Genomic DNA, 21,495 nt, shown 5'->3' on the forward strand with positions numbered 1-21,495 from the left:
CTGAATGATTGCCTACGAAGGTGAGTATGGGTGCAGAAAAAGGCGGTAACTCTAGTTGAAGTCACTCAAACTATCCCACAAGAAATACCATGAACAATAATTTTAAATTACATCTGAGTAAGCGATGTGCATGTGTCTTTACTCTACCAATATGTTATCATCATACATAAGTCAGTATCTTTATCCAGTGATAAAGCTTCGCTGTTTTTCCATCTCCGCAGCGGTAAAATGGCTCTATATTTTTGCTACATTGAGCTAATAAATAGCCATACTAATGCTTTTACCAGTTTTTGAAGCGAAGCTTCAGTGTCCTCACTGATGCCGTTGTAGGCCCATGCGGCGTGCAGGAAAGCCAACTTTCTCTGAGGATGTGAATGAATGATCGTGGATGAAGTGGAAGAACAATAAACGCTTGCGGTGGCCGGAATTGAACCTGGTTCCGTTGCGTGTGAAAGCCGCCGTCTATTCGATTTGTTTTACACATGGTATTTATGGCACTACATATGAATGTAGGAAAAGTTATTTAGAACACATATTTACAACTGTGTACACGTACAGATGAGTTGATTACAAGATTAAAAAACAATAATAAACACAATGAACAATTATGAACACTTACTTTAAAACGGGGGCACATTGAACAGCTAATAAGGAGGGCATACCAATCAGGGCGAAAACCATTTGGTCATAGACGTCTTGATCATATGGCAGAATTGTGCTCTGGAAGAAACAATAGGCTCGACGGGCCTATCCAGCATTCGCGTTGCCCATAAACAATGCAGCCCGATTAAAAAAACAACCATATGGCCCCTCACCGTCTGCGATTGCTCAATTTGGACGTGGTCGAAGCGGTTTGGAAAAGTCCGACGACAACCAAAGAATCCGTGAAAAGAAACTTCGCATTCAACCATTGTGGCTGTTAGACGGAGTGCTGCATGATTTTGTACAGGAAGGAAGGAAGGAAGGAAGGAAGGAAGGAAGGAAAGTTAATCTGAATAGAGCCTACTTTACTAATTTGCACGCAGGGAATGAAAAATAGGCAAAAAAGAGAAAACGGAGAAGGCAGACAACTTGAAGCAGACAGGTGTGGTTAGCGTGAAGGACAAGGGGAGAAAACATGCATATCAAATCGTCAGCAGCGGGGCCGAAAGGAAGAATACTTTACACATTTCCCAGTGAAACCTGGTGCGGTGCTTCCAACTTTCGGGGATTTACTCAGGTATAGTTTTGATCGTTCACCTTTTATCTGAATTATACACTAAATTCTAGACAAATGTCATATATCATATTTGAAGTTGCGCAGAATTTACTACCTAGATACGTCACTTCAACAAACTAATTAAACTAAAACTTCAGACAGATGATCGAATGCTTATATGTGGGATCGCAGAATGATTACGTATAATTTAAAAGTACGCGAACTTCCATTTTTAGTTGTCGGCATGTCGCTATTAAACCATCTTATATTGAGCCAATGTCTTCGCACCGTAACGGTCATACTGTTGTCGCCTGGTGGTGGCATTAGCTGCAGTGAGTGCCTACCTCTTTGCTCGCCGCTTCGCATTTTTCGGTTTCCTTGCAACTTCTTCTGACGTGTGCTTCCGCGGGCGACACAGTTGCCTAACTGCCGCTGTGGTATACGCTTCAGATTCCCCCGCAGTAAATGCAGCACATGGATACAGGCATGTGTCCTGTGGTGCAATTGCGTTGTCTTTATTTCCGTTGTCGTTATTCTTTCCTGATTGCGTTCTATTTCCCGGGAGTTTGTACACAATCCTAGCGTTGTTTTCGCGTCTGCCCAAAAACATCCTCACCCACAAAAGGCATGCGAACTGCACTGGCACCAGAAGTACGGCTAAATTAGGAACCTCAGTCCGCCTCGCCTCGCCGAAGCATCAGCACCTGGCTTCCGCGCTCATCTGCCCTTTCTGAGAAGAACAGGGTAAATTTTTGCGAATTAACTTTACGACGACTGGTCTTCTACTCCGGACGTCATCTCCTAAAGAACAACGCCCACGCATCCTGCTACAGTACTTGGTGCACTACTGTAGAACTAACAACGCATCCAATCTTTTCCACCCCATCTGGGTATGTTCTGCTTACTTAACTGGCATCGACCAGTTTCTCACAACACAAGTACCCCCAATGACTTATGCAGAACGCGTCCAGTATGCCAGATAAAACCCTCATATATATCAGCAAAACGCACAATTTGGTCTAAAAATAGGTCTCTATAAAGTGGTATGATGGCGGATCACCCCGGCTCTCTAAACAACCCCCCTCAAGTGCTCTCTCTGTGGTTCCCGAACGGCTCCTAATGGATTCCCGGAGGACTCATCATGTCATAGTGTCTCTGCCGGCTCTACCAGCGTGCATGTGGTGTGCCTATATGCGTAACCAGTCCAGAAATGTTAAAGTGAATGCTCGAAGTGACGTGAAAAAGCCTTTTTTGAACCATCTTCCCCTAACGTTATGCTTATATCCCACAACACCGACTGTTGGACTAATTGCCACAGAAAAGTCATCTATTCTATTCCAGGCTGAGTTCTTTTCTTCGCGTTACTACTTCTCAGTGGCGTAGCCAATTTTGTTATTGGCATTACAATAACGCTTTTAGCATAAACTGGCTAAAATCAGCATGCCCGAATACTTCCGTGGACCGTCAGTGGTTGCGCTTGTGTTTTCGCATTACCCACGTCATAATCTTTTCACCTTTACATCATTTATATTTTTATTGATTATTTCTTCGCAACGCTTGTAGGTCCTAAGTGTCCTTTATCAGTTTCCATTGCCACTTCTGCAATTAGGGCGCTGAAATTGCTCCAGTAGGTTTGAATTTGCCTACAACGTACATCTCTAAATCGAAGGCTGAAACTCATTCACTAGGTGCTTTTTTGTTAGCCAAACCTCAGAGGCGCTGTTTTTATGTGCAGGGAAGGCGTATTTTCTTAGGTTCACAATTGATAGGAACCGAGCTCTAATTCTTGAGTCAAATGTACCATTTGTTTGCGCTGTCGGTCGTTTTTGTTGCCATCTTTTGGCCACGCCACGCCACTGAGCAGAAAGTGCATTCAGGAGTCATCGGGGCATCAGTGCCTTCGCATTAGAGTTACATTCACGGCTTCAATACATTACGCTCAGAGGATTTGCAAACAGAAGTGGCCTTCCTTTTTGCGTTCTTTGCATCGCCATAGCCTTCAAAAAACAACCGTGCAATCTGGTGTGCCCTTTGTTGCCTTTTATTGACAAAATTATTGTCGATAAAATCCAGAAGAGTGAGCTACACTAGGCGCTCCTCTAACAAATGACCTCTTTGATTTCCAGAGCCTCAAGCAGTCAGGAACTCTGGATATTTAGGGGCACTGAGCTGATGCAAGGAAGACGTAGTATTCGTTTCAAAATATCGTCGTTTCAAATTTCGCGCGTTTCTTGGGGGCTAGTGACGCTGGACTTTCCCTTTCGCGTGAGGTGTCACTACATCGTGATTCACCCAAAAAATACTCCTTCACCAACGCAACCTTCGTATTCATCGCGCAGGATACTGAAGTCCCAAGTGCGCTGCAAGCGCCAAGAATTTCATTGCGTGGCATTCATTGAAGTGCTGATCACGTTTGAGTGGCGAGAAGATGTGTTCATAGTTCCCGGACGACCTGAGATGGCATCGCATGCTTCCTCGGGCGGGCGCCAGTCAGACGGCATGCTCGTCACCTGTTGAATAGCGGTCATTCCAGAGTGGAATTTCACGAACGCGTGCTTTGCGGAATCGACAAAACAACTGACGCGCATCTTTTGACGTCTTCTTTTTTGGTTCCATAGACCATTATTCAATTACAAAGGCCAAGCAGCTACTGCGCTTTTATGACAATATGAGTAACTGCATTACCTTGAGAATTTCATTTGACAAAGGTGATGCAGTGATAGTTCGATGTAAACTGTGGTTCATAAATGCATGGCTTCGTCGGTAACACCCGTTAATTGACCTCACGCAAATTCTTCACCTTTTTATACGCACTGAAGCAGATTCCCACGGAGTGATGTAAAGGCTATGCGACGATGAGTATTATCCGGTACTGTATGGCCACCTATAGCTCTTCGGGCTCGTTTTTTGCCGTCTGGATCCAGAAAAGAGCCGATAGAGTAGGCTGGAGCCATTTCCTGTAAACGATCGTGAGCGCTCGGTAGGCTCACTTGCACCTACTGGTGTTTCAAAAACCGAAATAGGTACAATAGTATTTTACGTTTCTGGTGCTGAGAGCGGTGCTTTGGTACGAAGTAATTTAAAAGCGTTATGCTTTGTTCGCTGTACGTTATGAGTAGCAAAACAGATAAAAAATGTATATTGCGATCCCTTTGACCACGCTGCCAGTTTTTGCAACCTCATACAAGACCTTCGTCATCATTTGTACAGCATCATCACTAATAGTTCTGAAGACTCCTGTTATTATGATCGCCCGTATATAATCATCATCACCCTTTCTGGTGTCCCTCCGCCCGAGCGCCCCCATTAACGGCCGTTCAAACCGTTCTCTCTCAACATCAATAAAACGCAGCTATCGAATCATATCAATCATGAAAATCTTTATAAAACGTGTAACAACGCAATAAATAAGCGAGAAGGTATCATAACATTGGTTTAAAATCGCGCGTCGGCTCATCCACTCTGTGAAGGAGGAACACTGAAGCTGCATCGTTACCCCTCTACACTGAGCACGGTATACGTCCGCGCGATAAAACCACTCAACAACATCCGATAAGGTCTTCAGGCCACACTGACGCCACTATGTACACGAACACGCAATGTACGATACGTGCGTGTACGTTTATTACAGTTCCTTACAGCCTTTACACGTACATGGTTCTACCGCAGTGCGCCTCTAGCGGCGAAGAACGAGAGGCGCACTCAGTCGAACCGATAATCAATCACTCGACTGGACCCTTGTTACGAGCACACTAGGATGAAGAATGGGCCGTCCATCACTGCTTTAAGCACTTACGCTAATGAAGAGATAAGAGTAGACTGTGTTTTACACGATCTCTTGAGACAAAAGTTTTGCTTTGTTGATGTGACGGACGCAGAAAATTTGCCGGCGTAGCCAGGTACAGCTTCGGTGTATCAAGGTTGTCGAAACCTTTACAGACTAGAATACACTGACCAGGTTACTCTTATAATGTTATAGCAAGAAACCACATGCGCGTTTATACTGCTGAATCAATAAATAAGCAGAATTTCATGCAGGAATAGCTCTTAACAACATAAGTATCGCCGTTGGCCAACCATGCGCGAAAATGTGGTAGACTGCTTACGTCGCAAACGAATGCTTCGTGGCAGGGAGAGAATTCACGAAGTTTACGCTCAGGGTGCACGCTCGCAGTGAGAACGTGTGACGAAAGTCACTAACTGCGTTTTTTATGTACTGCTACAACGTAGAATAGCCGAAGGTGGGTTTACCACAACGCTGTAGTTACTCATCAGGTGAACGAATGTGCGCCAATGGCGAATGACAAAGCCCATTATAGAATAAGAGCAAAAAAATCCCCTGCCATCTCTCCTAACGTGGAACCTAGGAAGGGGATAAGCATACAGTGTTTTTTGCCATCAGAGATGGTACAATTGCGGCTGGAGGTACAGAGATTTGCTATTGAAGCTCGTATCTTTGAAGCACGAAGCGTTCTAGCGCGAGGCGTACACTAGCGCCCCGGTGTTTTTTAGTACGCATTACATTCCAGCGTGAAGCGTAAACGAGCTTACCGGTGTTCTACTACCATGAATGCACAAGACGACAGTTACGACGACGACATTCGATGCCGACAGAACCCCTAAAGGCCTTCGCCCCTAAAAGTAGAATCCGCATAGGGGCAACAACGCATGGCGTGCATGTGCGCTGTTGTCCCAGCGAAGATAACATTTCAGTAGCTCACGATGTCACCCGCGTTGACGTCCGTAGTCCGCACCGCACTCCTCCCTACTATATAAAAAAATACTATCCGGCGCCAGGATTCGATCCCTCGCCCCTGCGGGCAGAACGCAATGTACATGGTGCTCTACCCACTGCGCCACAAAGCCGACACAGAATGAAAGCTTACGAACGCGCCTTATATCGTTGACTCATTCAAATTACTGCTGACGAGCGCTCTCTCGACAGCAGTTGCCACAAGTGCAACAACATTAACGTAACGCAAACTACTTAACGTCGTGCGCCCCCGGAAATGCTCTGCATTTGATCGTGCCCCTCGCGAGGGGGATGTTTCACTGCGTCTTCTCTCGGTCGCGGGACCCGTGGCGCCATCTGGCGGAGGCGCGGCACAACTCGTAGCACTTTGTTTGAAAAAGCGCCTAGAAAGCGTGGCAAATATGAAATAGGGATGACGCGCTTTCGAGGCAATCCGCCGACGCGGCTGCTTTGTGTACAGACTCGGCGGCGAGCGTCCCGGGATTCTGGTGCCGACCGAACCCCATTTTTTGTAAAAATTTTCTAGGCCAGCCCTAAGCCTTCCGGACCACAAAGAATTCAAAGAATAAACTTAAACTTTACCGTGACAAAATTATTTTATGGCAGTAAGGAAAAAAGGTGTTTTCTCTAGCTTTTAGGCATAAAACGTTTCAGCGTTGCTCGAGACGTAAGCTTGTATATTGATTTTTCTTTTTTTTTTTGCCGCCTGTGCACTTTCGGCATGGCCTAGAAAAATCTGACAAAGTATGTACCTCGCACGTTTACTCTAGGCCCTAGGGATACGCTGTACGAGTCGAAATAAAAATCAACTTGACTACGCGGCACTCAGCAAAAATACCAGCGTTTCTTAAGCCCGTTCTACATGGTGCGATTTTCCCTGCGAATTCGCAGATGCGGCGCCGCTCGTGCGGCAAAACGACCTTTTTTCGTTGCTGCGGCAAAGTGCCAAATGTTTAGAACGGTCGAGCATCCCCTGCGAACGCCGTTCCTGCGGCTCGTGCGGCGTAGAGGGGCCGGACCTGCGACCAATAGGAACACAGCTAGGTAAACGTCATGGCATCCCCATCTGCACGCTTAGCAACCAGATGGCGTTGCTTGCATACGCGCGGTAAAGTTCCTGTATATGCTCCCTACGGGAGCATATAGAGCATATACAGGAACTCTAACGCGCGGCGTAAGCGCGGGTGCACCGAAACAAACGCGCGCGCGTTCACAACACGATGCAGCGCGCCGTTTTAATCGAATGCTTAATCGGTATCCGCGCAAGTGGCGGACATCACAGCAGGGAACAAGTACAGAAGAACCCAAGAAGAACCGGCCGAGATAAACCGATGTGTAATAGGCGCGCACAACAAGCGAACCCAGGCTTGCATGCTGCGTTTGTCTTCTATGCTATGTGTTCGTATATTTTTTATTCAACCTTATGCTCGGCCCCTTAGTTCACCAAATTTGCACATACGGTCGCGCTGACTGGTCGTTTTGAGGCTCTGTGGTGACTCGCGCCTGCGGCGATTCCATAGAGTGTAAGGCTTGCAAATATTCTTAGCCCAGATAAGCAATTCGGTACAACAGTAAAAGCATCACGGTTAACACAATCATTTCGGCTAACTTTACTCTTAGCCTCTCCTGATAAGCGGTTGGAGTAGGTGTCAGAACACCATGCGGCTTCACTAAAAGTAAAAAAAAAATAAAAGGGATCACCCTTAAGTGCGAACATACGTGAGCATGCTCGAAAAAGTGTGGATGCAATGCAACGATGAAAATTTCTTCGTCATGATGCTGTAACTTTCGGCTTGCTTCTTGTCTTTATTCAACAGATTGCCTTCATTCGACCTTATCGAACCAGTTCTGATCAAACATGAATACGTGTCTAAAGAGTGACGACATCCTACAATGTGCTTAGGCTAGTTATTATGCGAAGGTCACGGTGTAGCTCCTTTTTTTTGCTTGAACGCCTGAAGCGTTGCCTCGTGCGGTGCATTGCGGGCTCATTGTCATGCACTTCATGCTCTGTAATCGGTCGTCCACGTTCAATGGCTTCTGATACCTTTTTTTAGTTTGTGTACCTTCCTCTTCTTTTCATCTCTTTTAGCAGAAAAATCACGGAACCGGCATACGCTATACGTTTGGTATAAAAGGGCACTCGCAGCGTAGAGAAATCAGCAGTTGGACCATCCGCAGCTGAAAGAGACCATGGTAAGCGCACAAGTCTGGCAGCTTCTGCAAACGAGTATGATTTAAGCAGACGTTCATAGCGACGTCGGTTCCACCGTCCAAACCTCGTCTTTAAGCATTGTTACATCGTAGCAGAAATACAACTTCGTGTGATGTGCTCAGAATTTATCATTGCTAACATTGCAATTTTGCGATGACTCAGTATGGATGAAATCAGGTTGTAGAGAAATTTATTACATGAACTCGCGAGGTCGACTGGACTAAGGCAAAAGAGAGGGGAGCTGCTTACAATCGTTTTAGTTTTCTGTTTTCACATGAGGGGTCTTTGTCTCATAACGTGTAATTATAGCTGCGTTGGTTGCGCTGATGGTGTGCTTAGGCGTTGGATAGGTGATGGAGGTTCGATAGTCGGTGAAGCTTCAAAAATATTAAATGTGATGGTCGAGGTGGGTTTGTGTGGAAGGTTTGCAGACTGGATCGCTGAGTGGAGGATGAAAGCAGAATGACTTGCGAAGACACTGGCAAGTGTAGGCTCCATAGGAAGGGCACCTATAAGCAAGTCATCCGTGAACGTGCTGGTATATTTAGTCTTAACCTAAATCCTTAAGGTGAGACGTTCCAACACGGAAAACCCCGCATGTAGCTGGTTTCATAGCTGAAAGGCACTCTGTCTATATGCGGTTACTTCACATTACTGCTCTATTGTAGCATCCAAAAATAAAGCTTTGGGTTTTCTTTAAAAGCTTTATAAAGGTTAGCCAAATTTTATCCTGGGAAAGTCAGGGCAAAGTCCCTATCAGTGTGCCCAGATTATAAAATTTACCAAGCGTAGACTTCTTCCTCTGGGTATCTTCGAAATGGCACCGCTAATAATTAAGAAACTGGGGTTGCGAAAATGCACAAAATCACTTAACCTTTAAAACAAGTCATGCACTATTCTTTTATCTTCAATGCGCAGATCCGTGCTTGCCTTGTCCTTGCCCTGGCCACCAGCGCCTTCGCTGGCTACACCGGCTTTGCCGGCTACGGCCTCGGATATGGCCTCGGTGGCTACAGTGGCTACGGCGGCTACGGCCTGTCCAACTACGGCCTTGCCCACGGTGTCGGCTACTCTGGTCTCGGCCTGGGATACAGCTACGCCCCAGCCGCCAGCTACGCCGTCGCTGCCCCAGCTGTTGCCAAGACCGTGTCCACCTACCATGCTGCTCCAGCCGTGACCACCGTTGCTCACGCTGCCCCAGTCGCCACTTACGCCGCTGCCCCAGTCGCCACCTATGCTGCTGCTCCAGTTGCCACTTACGCCGCTGCTCCAGCTGTGGCCCGTGTCGCCACCTACCACGCCGCCCCAGCCGTGACCAGCGTCGTCCGCTCTGCCCCAGTCGTGGCTGCTGCCCCAGTCGCCACCTACGCTGCTGCCCCAGTCGCCACCTACGCTGCTGCCCCAGCCGTGACCCGCGTGGCCTCCTACCACGCCGCCCCAGTCGCCACCTACGCCGCTGCTCCAGTCGCCACCTACGCTGCTGCCCCAGCCATCACCACCACCGCCGTCCACCACGCCCCAGCTGTGGCCACCGTCGCCCACGCTTCCCCAGTCGTCGCCTCCTACGGTGTCGCCCATGCTGCCCCAGCTGTGTCCTACGGCGTTTCCCACGCTGCCCCAGTCTACGGCTATGGTGTCAGCAGTCTCGGCTACGGTGTCGGCCACTACGGCTTCGGCCACGGCCTCGGCTCCTATGGCCTGAACTACGGTTACGGCCTTGGCTCTCCCTTCGACTACACCACCCTCCTCCGCAAGAAGAAGTGTAAGTACTTAAGCGTTTCTAGAACTGTGTGGATCCAGACTGGAGCAGCACAATATTGAAATGCATGCAACCGCAGAGATTTTTTTAGCTCTAAACGTTCTATAAAGAACGACTTGTACTTTGGAGCATGGGTAATTATTGTCTCCTGTACTGTTCCTATGTGTAAATAGGGTAATTTTTAATGCGGAAGGTGGCGTGCCCTGTGCAGGCATAGTTTGTCAGGACGATTTATATAGCTTTCCTGGTAGTGGTATTCGCTATGTTTTTGTGTTACCATTCAGGTGTGCTAAAGCTAATTTTCTTTCAAGGGCAGGTGGTTTAACATTCAACCGTGGAAAGAGAGAACATGGTCTTCTTCCTCTTCTTCCTCCTTTTAATGCCGGGTAGAATGTGGAGAGCCCTTACACCGCCAGAATTGCACGTTTTCTGTTCTTCATATCTTTTTGGTGGATGTAATTGGGTGATAGGGTGCTGATTGCTCAGCACTGGTCCCTAATTGTTATTAAAATTGTTCTTTTTCTTCTTTTTCAGAAACACCTTCTTTCGGAAGAGCAATAGTGATTTTCCAAATCTACTAGACGTAATAAATTTGTTGGGTGCATCTGTCTTTCTGGTGAAGCCAGCGATAGTTAAGAGAGATGGCGCAATAAAATACGAAAAAACTAAATTGTTTCTTGTCCATGATCGTTGCTCTATTTGATTTTCGAGGGCTGTGTGGTGACAAAGGCCACAGCCACTACGTTGATACTCAGACACTGTGTTGGCGACCACCATCTTGATGACGGGATGCAAAGTTGAAAATTTGGGTTTCGTGCATTGTAACCACCATGCGTGTACTAAGCTATAATTCTGCTTTTCGTGTCGTGTCGAATATGCCTCAACGCACAAAACACGAGCTCGAACGTTCCTAGTTACTTCAAAAGGTCAAAAATCATTCTCTTCGTCAGATCGCGATGCTGTATGTTTGGTATGGCACCAGCTGAGACCAAAATGCATTGAGAACAAACGGAGGTATTATTAAGCACTACGCAAGTGCCACAAGTATCTCCCTTGTAGTGCAAGAATACACGTTGTTTAGCGTGAGGATCTCATACTAGATAACATTGTATGGCTGGCTACAAAGTTGGCCTTTCAACCTTACATACTTACTTGTGCAATGATGCATTGCCATCATTACCAGCAATAATCATTACTTCCTCCTCAATACCACAGAACACCCCCTCCACACGAAGATGAACACGCATAATTGAGAGGCATGTCAATTTTACACTTTCAAAAGGCAGCCGTGTGCGTGTCCGTGTATGTGTGTGTGTGTTTGTGTGTGTGTGTGTGTGTGTGTGTGTGTGTGTGTGTGTGTGTGTGTGTGTGTGTGTGTGTGTGTGTGTGTGTGTAGGAATGCGCCTGCCATACCATTTCGCGTTTTACGTAGCCCTTTTCAAAAGCTACTAAGCCTGATTTGTTTAGATTCCCCATTACTCCGCAACATTTTTAATCCCCGGTACTGAACAATTACGCAATCGGCCCCGTTACAGGAGTATTGAAGAGATCTCTCACGAAAGGATACGACAACAGGTGTCGCCAGTGCAACAGCCACGGAACACACTTTTAAAGTACAGCACATTTAACAAACATTTGTGCTTGTGATATGTTGTCTTCTGCAGATGAGTTTTCTGTGAATGAGTTTTATCCGGTTTTGTTTTCTCATTTCTCGTTATAAGCTGATCCTGTGTCCGCCGCTAAGAAATATGCCTCCCTTTTCAAAAAGCGGCGCCCAAATGGGCGAGTTCATGGCTATTTATAAGATTAGTGGTTCACGGCACTTTGGGCGGAATCGCTCTGGTATTGTGGTAATGGTGTATACAGTGAAATCTGGATGTCACGAAGTTGACAAAATCTCACAATTTTTCGACACATCCAGATTTTTAGTTACATGCAGGTTTCGAGTTATGGATCACGTGAATGGAGAAGAAACGAAGGCAGAATTCTAGACATCAGTGATGGTTAGATCGCCCTTCACGGATTTATTTCACAGCGGAAAACTGCGTGAGTTGCTTCTGCTGCTTTCGCACGAGATTGGGCACCACATGGCGTTCCAAGGAGGTAACGTCACTTACCCTGTATTCACAAGCGTAAACGAATTATAACTGTTCCTTTCACAACTTTTTGTTTCATCACATATCTGGTGTAATTACGCAACCAGCTCTTTCGGTGGTTAACTCAAGCGTTTTGACGGCGTAGCTCTTGTTGGTCAAGCCTTATCGTAATAGTGCTTAGGGCATCAAATTCCAGCTCCCATGACGGTGGTAGAGATGGGACCGATTGAAAAACAAAAACAAGCAGCATAAAAAAACTGCTTTCTTCCTTTTTTAGGATAAGAACAAAAAAACAACACTGCTACAGGAAAATTTGATGCGGTACGATCAATCTGCAGTGAAAAAACTCTTTCTGAAATCAATGCCTTAACGTGAAATCGGGCGCAGATTTTGAAAGGAAAAGGTGCGCTGGGGCTTTTGTGGTGCAGTATGCAAAAATTATACTCTTTTCTATAATAAGGCAAAAATATATCGGGAACGACAGTTAGGGCACAAAAAAGTGTTAAAGAGCCTGTTTTCTTTCAGGCCCCTAAAAATGCTATCAAAACTTACATCTCTAGATGATGGACGTACGCAAGGCTATCGATACCCTCCTTCACGACTCCATCTTTTCCCCACTCGAAGGCACTCCCTGTAGCTCCCGCCTCTACTCTTATATTCGTTCGTTCCCCCGCTCCTCACAGGCCTGATTTCGACTTAAAACTATCCCCGCTCATATTCCCTTACCTGCGCTACCCTCAAGGTGCTGTAGCGTGACCTACTCTCTTCAACCTCGGCCTTGCCCCTCTTGCCAGAGCCTTTTCAGAAATCCCAACCGTTCAGTCGCTTCTATACGCTGATGAGATTAACCTGTGGTGCACTCATGGATTTCAGGGGAGGATAAAATATCTTTGCCATCTGACCTTGACAGCATGTTTTGATTCTTCGCTCGCAGAGGCCTGCACGCAGCTCCAGAGAAATCAGACCTGTCCTTGATTTCCGCCGCCAAGCATCAACGATGTGTCAACGACCAAGTTATTCACTTGGTCCGACGGTTGGTCAAGGGACGCAGGGGCCTCGATAAACGCAGATCCAGTCAAATGGTAACAGCCTTCACCCCGAACAAAACCTTGTACTGTCTCTTATAGTGTACATTGACCCATACACAAATGCGAAGTGTTCAGTCTTCCGTTAACACACTTCACAAAGCTGCCCTACATGTCTCAATGCACGCCCCTACAGCGCAATTATACGCCAAAGCTCTTTTTCTTCCTCTTCCTTATATTCTTCATCTATGGTCTGTACCGGGCTATAGCTGCCTGGAGGCAAGCAAGAGGAACAATCAGTCCGAAATTGCCTAGGTAATGCCTGCCCTTGAGGAGGCACCGCAATTGAGGCGGCCAGCCGCTATGGCTGGGCGGACACCGTTTAAATCTACTTTTTATGTTACATTTTCTTTATTGTTGTAGTTTCGCTGTGGGGCTTGCGCCCTATTCTTGCGTGCATTTTTCTTGGCGTAACCATAGTCGCTAGCAATATCCCCGCCATTACATCACAGAAACCTCATGCTCTTGACGAGGTTTATCACATTTTGTTTCAATTTTTATCTGTATGTACCGTGTCCCATTGTGGTATACATCGTAGCTGCCTTTGCTATATTTTTGAGACGCCGGCAATAGAATGTTATTTTTACTTGCTCGTATGCAGTTGTTTATATGGTTTTATAAGGGCTGGCGACGAATGAAAAATTTATCGATGCTTTGAGCCGGCAGTCTACAGCCGCCTATAGCCTTCCAAGCAGCTTCCTTAGCTCTTTACACACATATACAAATAAGCGTTAAAAATACGAGTGTGTACAACCGTATATATATATATATATATATATATATATATATATATATATATATATATATATATATATATTCTAGCCTACTTTCTTGAGGAACTTATAGCTATTGGTTCTTGCAAAGGTCCGAAGAGCGAGCCTATAAAAGGATGGCTATCGGCGTATGTCCTTCTGTTTGGTTTTCTCGTGGCTGCCAGGCGTTCATACGTCTCCCTACAGACCGTCTCATTGGATATCATGTTGTCGTCGTTACCCCAATTAGAACGGCGGTCTGGCTTTCTGTTGCTTTCGACTGCCGTTTGTAGACATTTTGGGGGTCGCAATGTGCTGTCTCATGTATGAGTAGGTGGCTTAACTCCCTTTGCCTTTGCTCAGTTTGCGTACGCGTGATGGCATGTTTTTGTTTTGACATACTGCACCAGAGGCTCCTTTGTTGGATTCGCGCTGCATTTCGTGCAAATTTTTCTCAGCTTCCGCTAGCTGCTTGGTTCTAATTACGTGACTTCATGTAATTCATAAGTATAAAATGGATTTTCTTGAACTGTTTTGTGTACTTTTCTGACTTCATAGCACTTTACAGGCTGTCTATGACCTGCGAATTTTTTTGGCATGTTCCTGCTGACGGAAACCACTTCGAGGACCTCTGCAGAAATTGAGGTATATAATGCAAAAGAAATAGTGTCCAACTGATCCGCGCTGAGTGCTACTCCTACGACAATGTTTGACGCGGCGAGCCATTGCGGCCGTAGCACCGCTGAGTGAGGTCAGCGGAGTGCGTGCTTCGGCGCATGCCGCCGAACACCGCCCTCACAGCCTCCATTTTCTACGTTATCTACACACGCCCAGGCGTTACCTAGCAGTGGGGTTCTTTACTTGCGTTTTAATTATTGGGAAGATCAGGCTGTGTCACGATACGCAGTCTCGCGGTAGCGGTGTGGCTGTTACGGGCGCTGGCGCCAGCAACCTATTCGACGTCAGCTTTGTCGCCAATTGGGCCCGTTAATTCTTCAGGAATAACAAGCTCACGTTTTTTTCAGCAATACACGCGGTTGCAGTGAAAAGCGTCCTATGCGGGCTGGTTGTTGCATATACACCGGCGCTTAAGCACCCTCCGAGCACCGCGAAGGCAGACGCGGCTTTCACATTTTGCGCACACGTATGACCCTACCGAGCACAGCCACCTATAAGCGGCTGCTCAGCGCCGCATGGGGAAAGTTTCCGCCGGCTTGAAAGGAGAGAGCGCGAGCGCAGACGCGCCCTAGTAATTTTCCCTGGGTCGGAATTCTTGCTCCAGGAGGCGAGCAGATTTGCACATTCTGAAGTAGTCTCGGCTTTGCCTAGCAACGATGGGGAGCCCTCTTCTTTCTTACTGACTCTGAATTCTTTGGCCCACGAGTCTTCGGAACCACCCTGTTTTTCAAAAATGGAAAACCTATTTTTCTCGCACAAAAATAAAAATGTGTGCGAAGTGGTTCCAGAATAACTTGCAGAAAATTATTTTGCAGTAAGCACGTTAGTCAAGGGATCGATTGACTCTAGAAAAATAAGGAAACAACTTCACGCAAATGATAAAAAGGATTATCTAGGGTTTTTCTTTTTTGATGAAAACTTTGGGATACCATTAACGTTGGTTGTTTACTTACCGAACTGAAATGAACGGGCTTTTTGAAAATGAAAAGGTTGAACATTTCACAAAACAAGTATACAATGAAGTAAGGCAAATAGCGATATTGCCGGCTATAGCCGTTATAAAAAGCAAATTTCTCGGAGCACGCGAAAGACGATATAGGATAAGAATAAGGGGTGCTTAAACTACAAAAGGCTTCCAGATACACCCATGTTATGATGGTATCAGAAAAGACGTGAAAGGCAACATAATAAATTCAATGTATGCCAAGATGCAATCACGTTCAATGGGCCGCATGATCTAAAATAACGCAAAAAAAGCCACAACGAAATAAAGGAGGGCGTAACAATAGATGCCTGTTCGTGGTGTGAGCGCATAAACCTTTACGCTGTGGCCTGATGTAGCCGCGAAAATTTCCACAAGGACGATCGGAGCGCGACGAGGGAGGTGCAGGAATACAAAAGTATTGTATTCGAAAAAGTCACCAAATAAGGAAAGAAAAAAGCGGACTGCGTTTTTCTTGGTTTAAAAGAGAATTTAAGTAAGCAAAACCCTGTGTAGCATCGACGTTGGTAGAAATGCAAAACCACACCTCCCTACAGGCTCCATTTATAAAAAGCCACCACCCCAATGCGTATGTATTTGATTGTATGCAAGTGACGTCTAAAGTCGATAGATTTCTGCCGCCCATGCCGTCTAACCCCGTCCACGGGTCCCGATTTCACCTCCCCTATGTCTGCTCCAATAAAGCGTGTAATGCGGGCATTTGCAGAAAGTTACTAGCTTAGCTCGCTGAGGAAGCGTTACACGATAAACGTGTTCTTGCTAGGGTATTAGTGGCATTGCATAAATCACATGTGTTCGGACGCGTTGCGAGTTGTTAGGCGGACGTGGTTGCAAAAATTTTAGGTGTCGTATTTTTTCGTGCCTTGGGCTGGTTAGAAATGTGGGAGATGAAAGCATTTCGGCTTACCACAGATATGACACTGTTCAATTCGCAAGGGACGATTGTTTAACAAAGTATCTCTGAGGTTAATAATTTCTTGGTGATTTCGGTGATTATAGGGTGCTATTGTGTCAGAATTGCGTCGCAGTTGATATACTAGTATTACATTTTAACGGCGGGGTTAGTAAGCGGAGGCAGAAACCCCTATTGTTAGTTTCCAAGGTTTTCACAGTAATTTAAACTCTAAAAGTCTGGCCTAAATAGAAAAAAAGAGTATGGGTGTTTTTGCGTGGTTTAAGGGTAGCGAACCTGCGCGAAGTTGGGCAAATTTATAGCGTTAGAAAAAGAAACAAGAGCTTGAGGCCATATACCTGCAGTTCACTGGCGTATTCTTCTTCGGTGGCGGCCAGGCAGCACCCGTGGTTGATTCAAGTGACAGACAGACAGACAGGCAGGCAGAGACAGACACACAGACAGACAGACAGACCGAGACAGTCCCGATTTTCGATTTTAGGTTGCCCAAAAAAGACTAGCGCTGATAATAAAAGTTCGAAGCCTATTTAAAATTTTCAGCGCCAAGAGCATAGTCCATTGAGTAACATAGTGGTGGCCCAAGCTTTTTTCGGTGGTGCGTTATATCCAGCAACAATATAAAAAATCAATACGCTAGGAAGGTAGCTCATGTGCTCTTCTCGAAGATACCATATATTTACGAACATCTACCAGCTGATTTATGAGGGTAGCGAATACAACATCACTGTTGTCTAGTGATTAAGAAAGAGCACCGCAGCGTGTAACATGAAGAGACGTCCGGGCCAACTGTCAGTAATCAAGCAAGAAACCCTACGCACATTTTACGGTATAAAAAGTTTGTTACCCATAACGGCGGCATGGGCGGCGTCATGAACCACGCAACCTCAGAAGGTCAAGAAGGCGGATTTGGGCTACAAGAACTGTTTTGCCGGAATAATAAGATATAGAAACAGCGTCTGCCCTTTAGTGAAAAAAATATTTTGACCTTAGAGTAGATATTTTTAAAATCCGTGCTCCCGATACGGCGGTGAAAAACTCGTCGCGATTTAGTTGCAGCGTTCAGCATGCAACAAGGTTCTAATCGATGGATCACTGTCATCCTTGTGATCCATTTCGTCCTTATAAATCATAAATGCTTGGCTATAGGCCCGACGAAATCGTATATTGCACGTAGACTTGTAATTATTCCAAGGTCAGGGTGTAGCGCCTTTTCATGCGCAAACGCCCGAAGCTTTTCTTCACGCGACGCTTCGGTTCTAATAGATATGCACTCCACGCGTGGGGATCGACCGTCTCCGTTTACTGCCTTCTTGTAGCCTCTTTGCTTTTTTGCATATTTGCGTAACCTGCTTCTTTCTGTAACCTGTCTTTGCTTTCGCTCTCAATTCTCTCAGAAATTTCAGGAAGAGCATCCGCAATGCGTCTGATATAAAAAGGCGCTCGTAGTGTAGAGAAATCAGCAGTTGGACCATCCGCAGCTGAAAGACGCCATGGTAAGCCCACAAGGAGAGCGCAGCGTGTACAACCCAAGCATTGAACTAAACGAGTGACATCACTTTTAGTCGCTCAAAGTCGTTTGAAAGTACTCCACATCTCGAAGCAAAATATAAATGTGTGAGATGTGCTCGAATGTAGCGTAGAGCTAAGGGTGACATTTTGCAGAATTTCTATGGCTCATTCAAAAACGTCAAGTAATGGCAAGTGTCAAAACTGACAGACTGGAACTGCAGTTTTGTTATACTGAAACTATTTTCATGTAGCATATAGACGAAAAACTTTGCGTTTGTGTAAAATTTGGTGAAGGAAAGGATATTTACAAACATTTTGAGAATTGTATAGTAAAACCTAAGAATTGTCTCTAGAACATAAGGAACACTTCAAGCCAGACAGGGTCATTTCTCTGGTGCTCTCCTTGGTGAAACATTTCTCTGGTTACCCGTCTTTGCGTTGTTTGCGCGGTCAAATTGCGTCATTAGAGCGGCAGTGCGGCTATTGTACGAGTTCCTTTGTGTTGCAGCAATAACGGTATTCGATAGCCACTGTAAAATAACTGGATACATAGCGAAGCTGAAATTGAAAGGCGTTCGTTTGGCGATGAACAAATCGAGCTGTGCTGCTCTCTGCTAGCAAGAACTATAATTTTCAGAACTTCCATGTCCTGAAGAAAAAGCAAAAGCGTTTACCAGGAATTTTCATAGTACATTCAAGGGTCCCGTTTTTATTTCTTAAACTCATTTATACCGTTTTTCAAATATGCATGTTTTGTGTTAGCTAACCAGGTAACAGCGCTCTATTACTTGAACTGTCAAAATTTTGTTAGTGAATTTTAGCATTTTTTAAATATTTTTTCTCTATAAAATGAACCATGGATGCCACATTTGGTAATACTAGAAAGTTGTGCCACTTTTGTATTGGTTGTCTTATAAATATAGTGCTGGTTTCTTCAGAATATTAAACACTTTTGCCATTACAACTATTCTCGGCAGTTCAGTTCTGCGATTATGCATTTTTTTTAGCACAAACCGCTGTACGCAGTTCACTACTTGAAAAGAGGGTGAAACTATAAAAGACACGATTATATGAATGCAAATAAATTATTTTAGCCTAAAATTTCAAACACCATTCACGTATCTCCAAACCGCAGATCCGTGCCTGCCTTGTTCTCGCTCTGGCCACCAGCGCCTTCGCTGGCTACACCGGCTTGGCCGGCTATGGTGGCTACGGCCTCGGATATGGCCTCGGTGGCTACGGCGGCTACGGCCTGTCCCACTACGGCCTTTCCCACGGTGTCGGCTACTCCGGTCTCGGCCTGGGCTACAGCTACGCCCCAGCCGCCAGCTACGCCGTGGCTGCCCCGGCTGTTGCCAGGACCGTGTCCACCTACCACGCTTCTCCAGCCGTGACCACCGTTGCCCACGCCGCCCCAGTCGCCACTTATGCCGCTGCCCCAGTCGCCACCTATGCTGCTGCTCCAGTGGCCACCTACGCCGCTGCTCCAGCTGTGGCCCGTGTTGCCACCTACCACGCCGCCCCCGCCGTGACCAGCGTCGTCCGCTCTGCCCCAGTTGCCACTTACGCCGCTGCCCCAGTCGCCACCTACGCTGCTGCTCCAGCCGTCACCCGCGTCGCCTCCTACCACGCCGCCCCAGTTGCCAGCTACGCTGCTGCTCCAGTCGCCACTTACGCTGCTGCCCCAGCCGTCACCACTACCGCTGTCCACCACGCCCCAGCCGTGGCCACCGTCGCCCACGCTGCCCCAGTCGTCGCCTCCTACGGTGTCGCCCATGCTGCTCCAGCTGTCTCTTACGGCGTCGCCCATGCTGCCCCAGCTGTCTCCTACGGCGTTTCCCACGCTGCCCCAGTCTACGGCTACGGTGTCAGCGGTCTCGGCTATGGTGCCGGCCACTACGGATTCGGCCACGGCCTCGGCTCTTACGGCCTGAACTACGGCTACGGCCTTGGTTCTCCCTTCGACTACACCACCCTCCTCCGCAAGAAGAAGTGTAAGTACTTGAGCATTTGCATGAAATGGGCGGGACAGGACTACAGAAAACAACAGCGGTATTGCATGCAACAACTTGTATCTTGTGCCTTAAACGTTCTTAAGTAACATTGTGTACCTTGGTGCGTGAGATTACTTTTCTTCATCTGAAACCGCAGAAATCTTCTGCTGTAAAAGTAATGGCTTTTCGGAACTAGCTTGATTACTTGTTGGCTTGATTAAGCATGGCCTCTTTGCACATTGTATATTACTTCCCTGAGGGTTTAATGTGTTTCTGAGTGTTCGAAAAAAACGACCACGATACTCACTTTATAGTTTTCACATTTTGTCGGCCTATGTTGGTGGAAAAGAGCGTGGTGATCGCCGAGGCCTAATACCTTATTGCTATTTTCTTCCTTTTTCAGAAACACCTTCTTCAGGAAGAATAGTCATTTCCTAAACATAGAAGACATAATAAATTCCCTAGGTGCATCCGTCGTCTTCACGAAGCCATTTCGAGTTGATAACGGTGCGACAATAAAGTACTTACAAATTGAATTCTCGTGTGCTGTCCATCATATTTGCTGCGCAGCCTGTCTGATGACTACAGAGGCATTATGAGTGCAGCTGTGAAATTGATATTTAGACTTAGCGCAGGTTTCAGTCTCTTTGACAGGTATCAAGAATAAACTCGTGTATTGTAGGTTTAACCAGTTGATCAAATTTTGGCGATATTTGTTTTTCACCCTATGTTATGTTGCCTGGCTGCAGCGAAACCTCTGTGGGCACGTTCCTTGTTACATCACGAGGCCAGTCAAACTCTGCCTTCTCCCGAATCGTGCAATGTACAAGGTGGCAACCTGATTCAGTCAAGGCTTTTGTGCACACATTTCTTAGGATTATCGCTAAAGTAATATAACATAAATTATTGAAAGGTTTCATCCCATTCTAACTGATTGTCTGTCTAGGAAGAAACACTTCCCTCTTTGATATGTATTCATGCCGAATGATTGCTTGGGAATGCCGAATAATTGACCCGAACGCGTCGGAACCTTGGCGCACGGAGTCACCTTACCGCGAACAGTGTGTGCTTGTGCATAGTGATTGCTTGGGAGTGCCGAATAATTGACCCGAACGCGTCGGAACCTTGGCGCACGGCGTCACCTTACCGCGAACAGTGTGTGCTTGTGCATAGTGTCTAAGCAGCTCAACCCCAAACGCTGACTGGTTGCATCTCCCCCAAACATGTGTCTGTTTCCTGACCTTTAAACATTTGTACTGGTGCAAACATTTGTAGATAGTGACGGTGCTCCAAGCAATGATGAAAGACAAAGCGGCAGGAGATGATGGCGCTACCATGAACCATGAACGGGAAAGTTCTATGAACCATGAACGGAATTTCATTACCATGAACCATAAACGGGAATCCGAACCATGAACGGGAAATTACCCACAGAATAAGCATGGGGCAACCTGCTTTTGGTAATAACTCAGATATCGTGACTCGTAAGCTTCCTGTGTCACTCATAAGGATAGTATTTAATTAATGCATCCTTCCAGTA

General features: G+C 46.2%; 1 protein-coding gene across 1 annotated transcript; it reads left to right on the forward strand.

Annotated features, from left to right (window-relative positions):
- The first annotated feature begins 8,034 nt into the window (after nt 1-8,034).
- LOC144146550 (uncharacterized) lies at nt 8,035-20,491 on the forward strand. Its single transcript, XM_077678494.1, has 6 exons — nt 8,035-8,147; nt 9,085-9,928; nt 14,222-14,226; nt 17,904-17,945; nt 19,097-19,955; nt 20,359-20,491. Coding segments are annotated over exons 1-6 (1,755 nt in total). The 5' UTR covers nt 8,035-8,144; the 3' UTR covers nt 20,361-20,491.
- Nucleotides 20,492-21,495: the final 1,004 nt, after the last annotated feature.

The sequence above is a fragment of the Haemaphysalis longicornis genome, unplaced genomic scaffold (genome assembly GCF_048455015.1).
Source record: "Haemaphysalis longicornis isolate Haplotype H1 unplaced genomic scaffold, Haemaphysalis longicornis Haplotype H1 scaffold_7, whole genome shotgun sequence".
NCBI lineage: Eukaryota > Metazoa > Arthropoda > Arachnida > Ixodida > Ixodidae > Haemaphysalis > Haemaphysalis longicornis.

Excerpts from the sequence above, each read along its gene's own strand:
- LOC144146550 (XM_077678494.1), top strand. Across the intron at positions 17,946-19,096 it reads CGCAGCTGAAAGACGCCATG|ATCCGTGCCTGCCTTGTTCT; the intron begins GTAAGCCCACAA and ends TCCAAACCGCAG.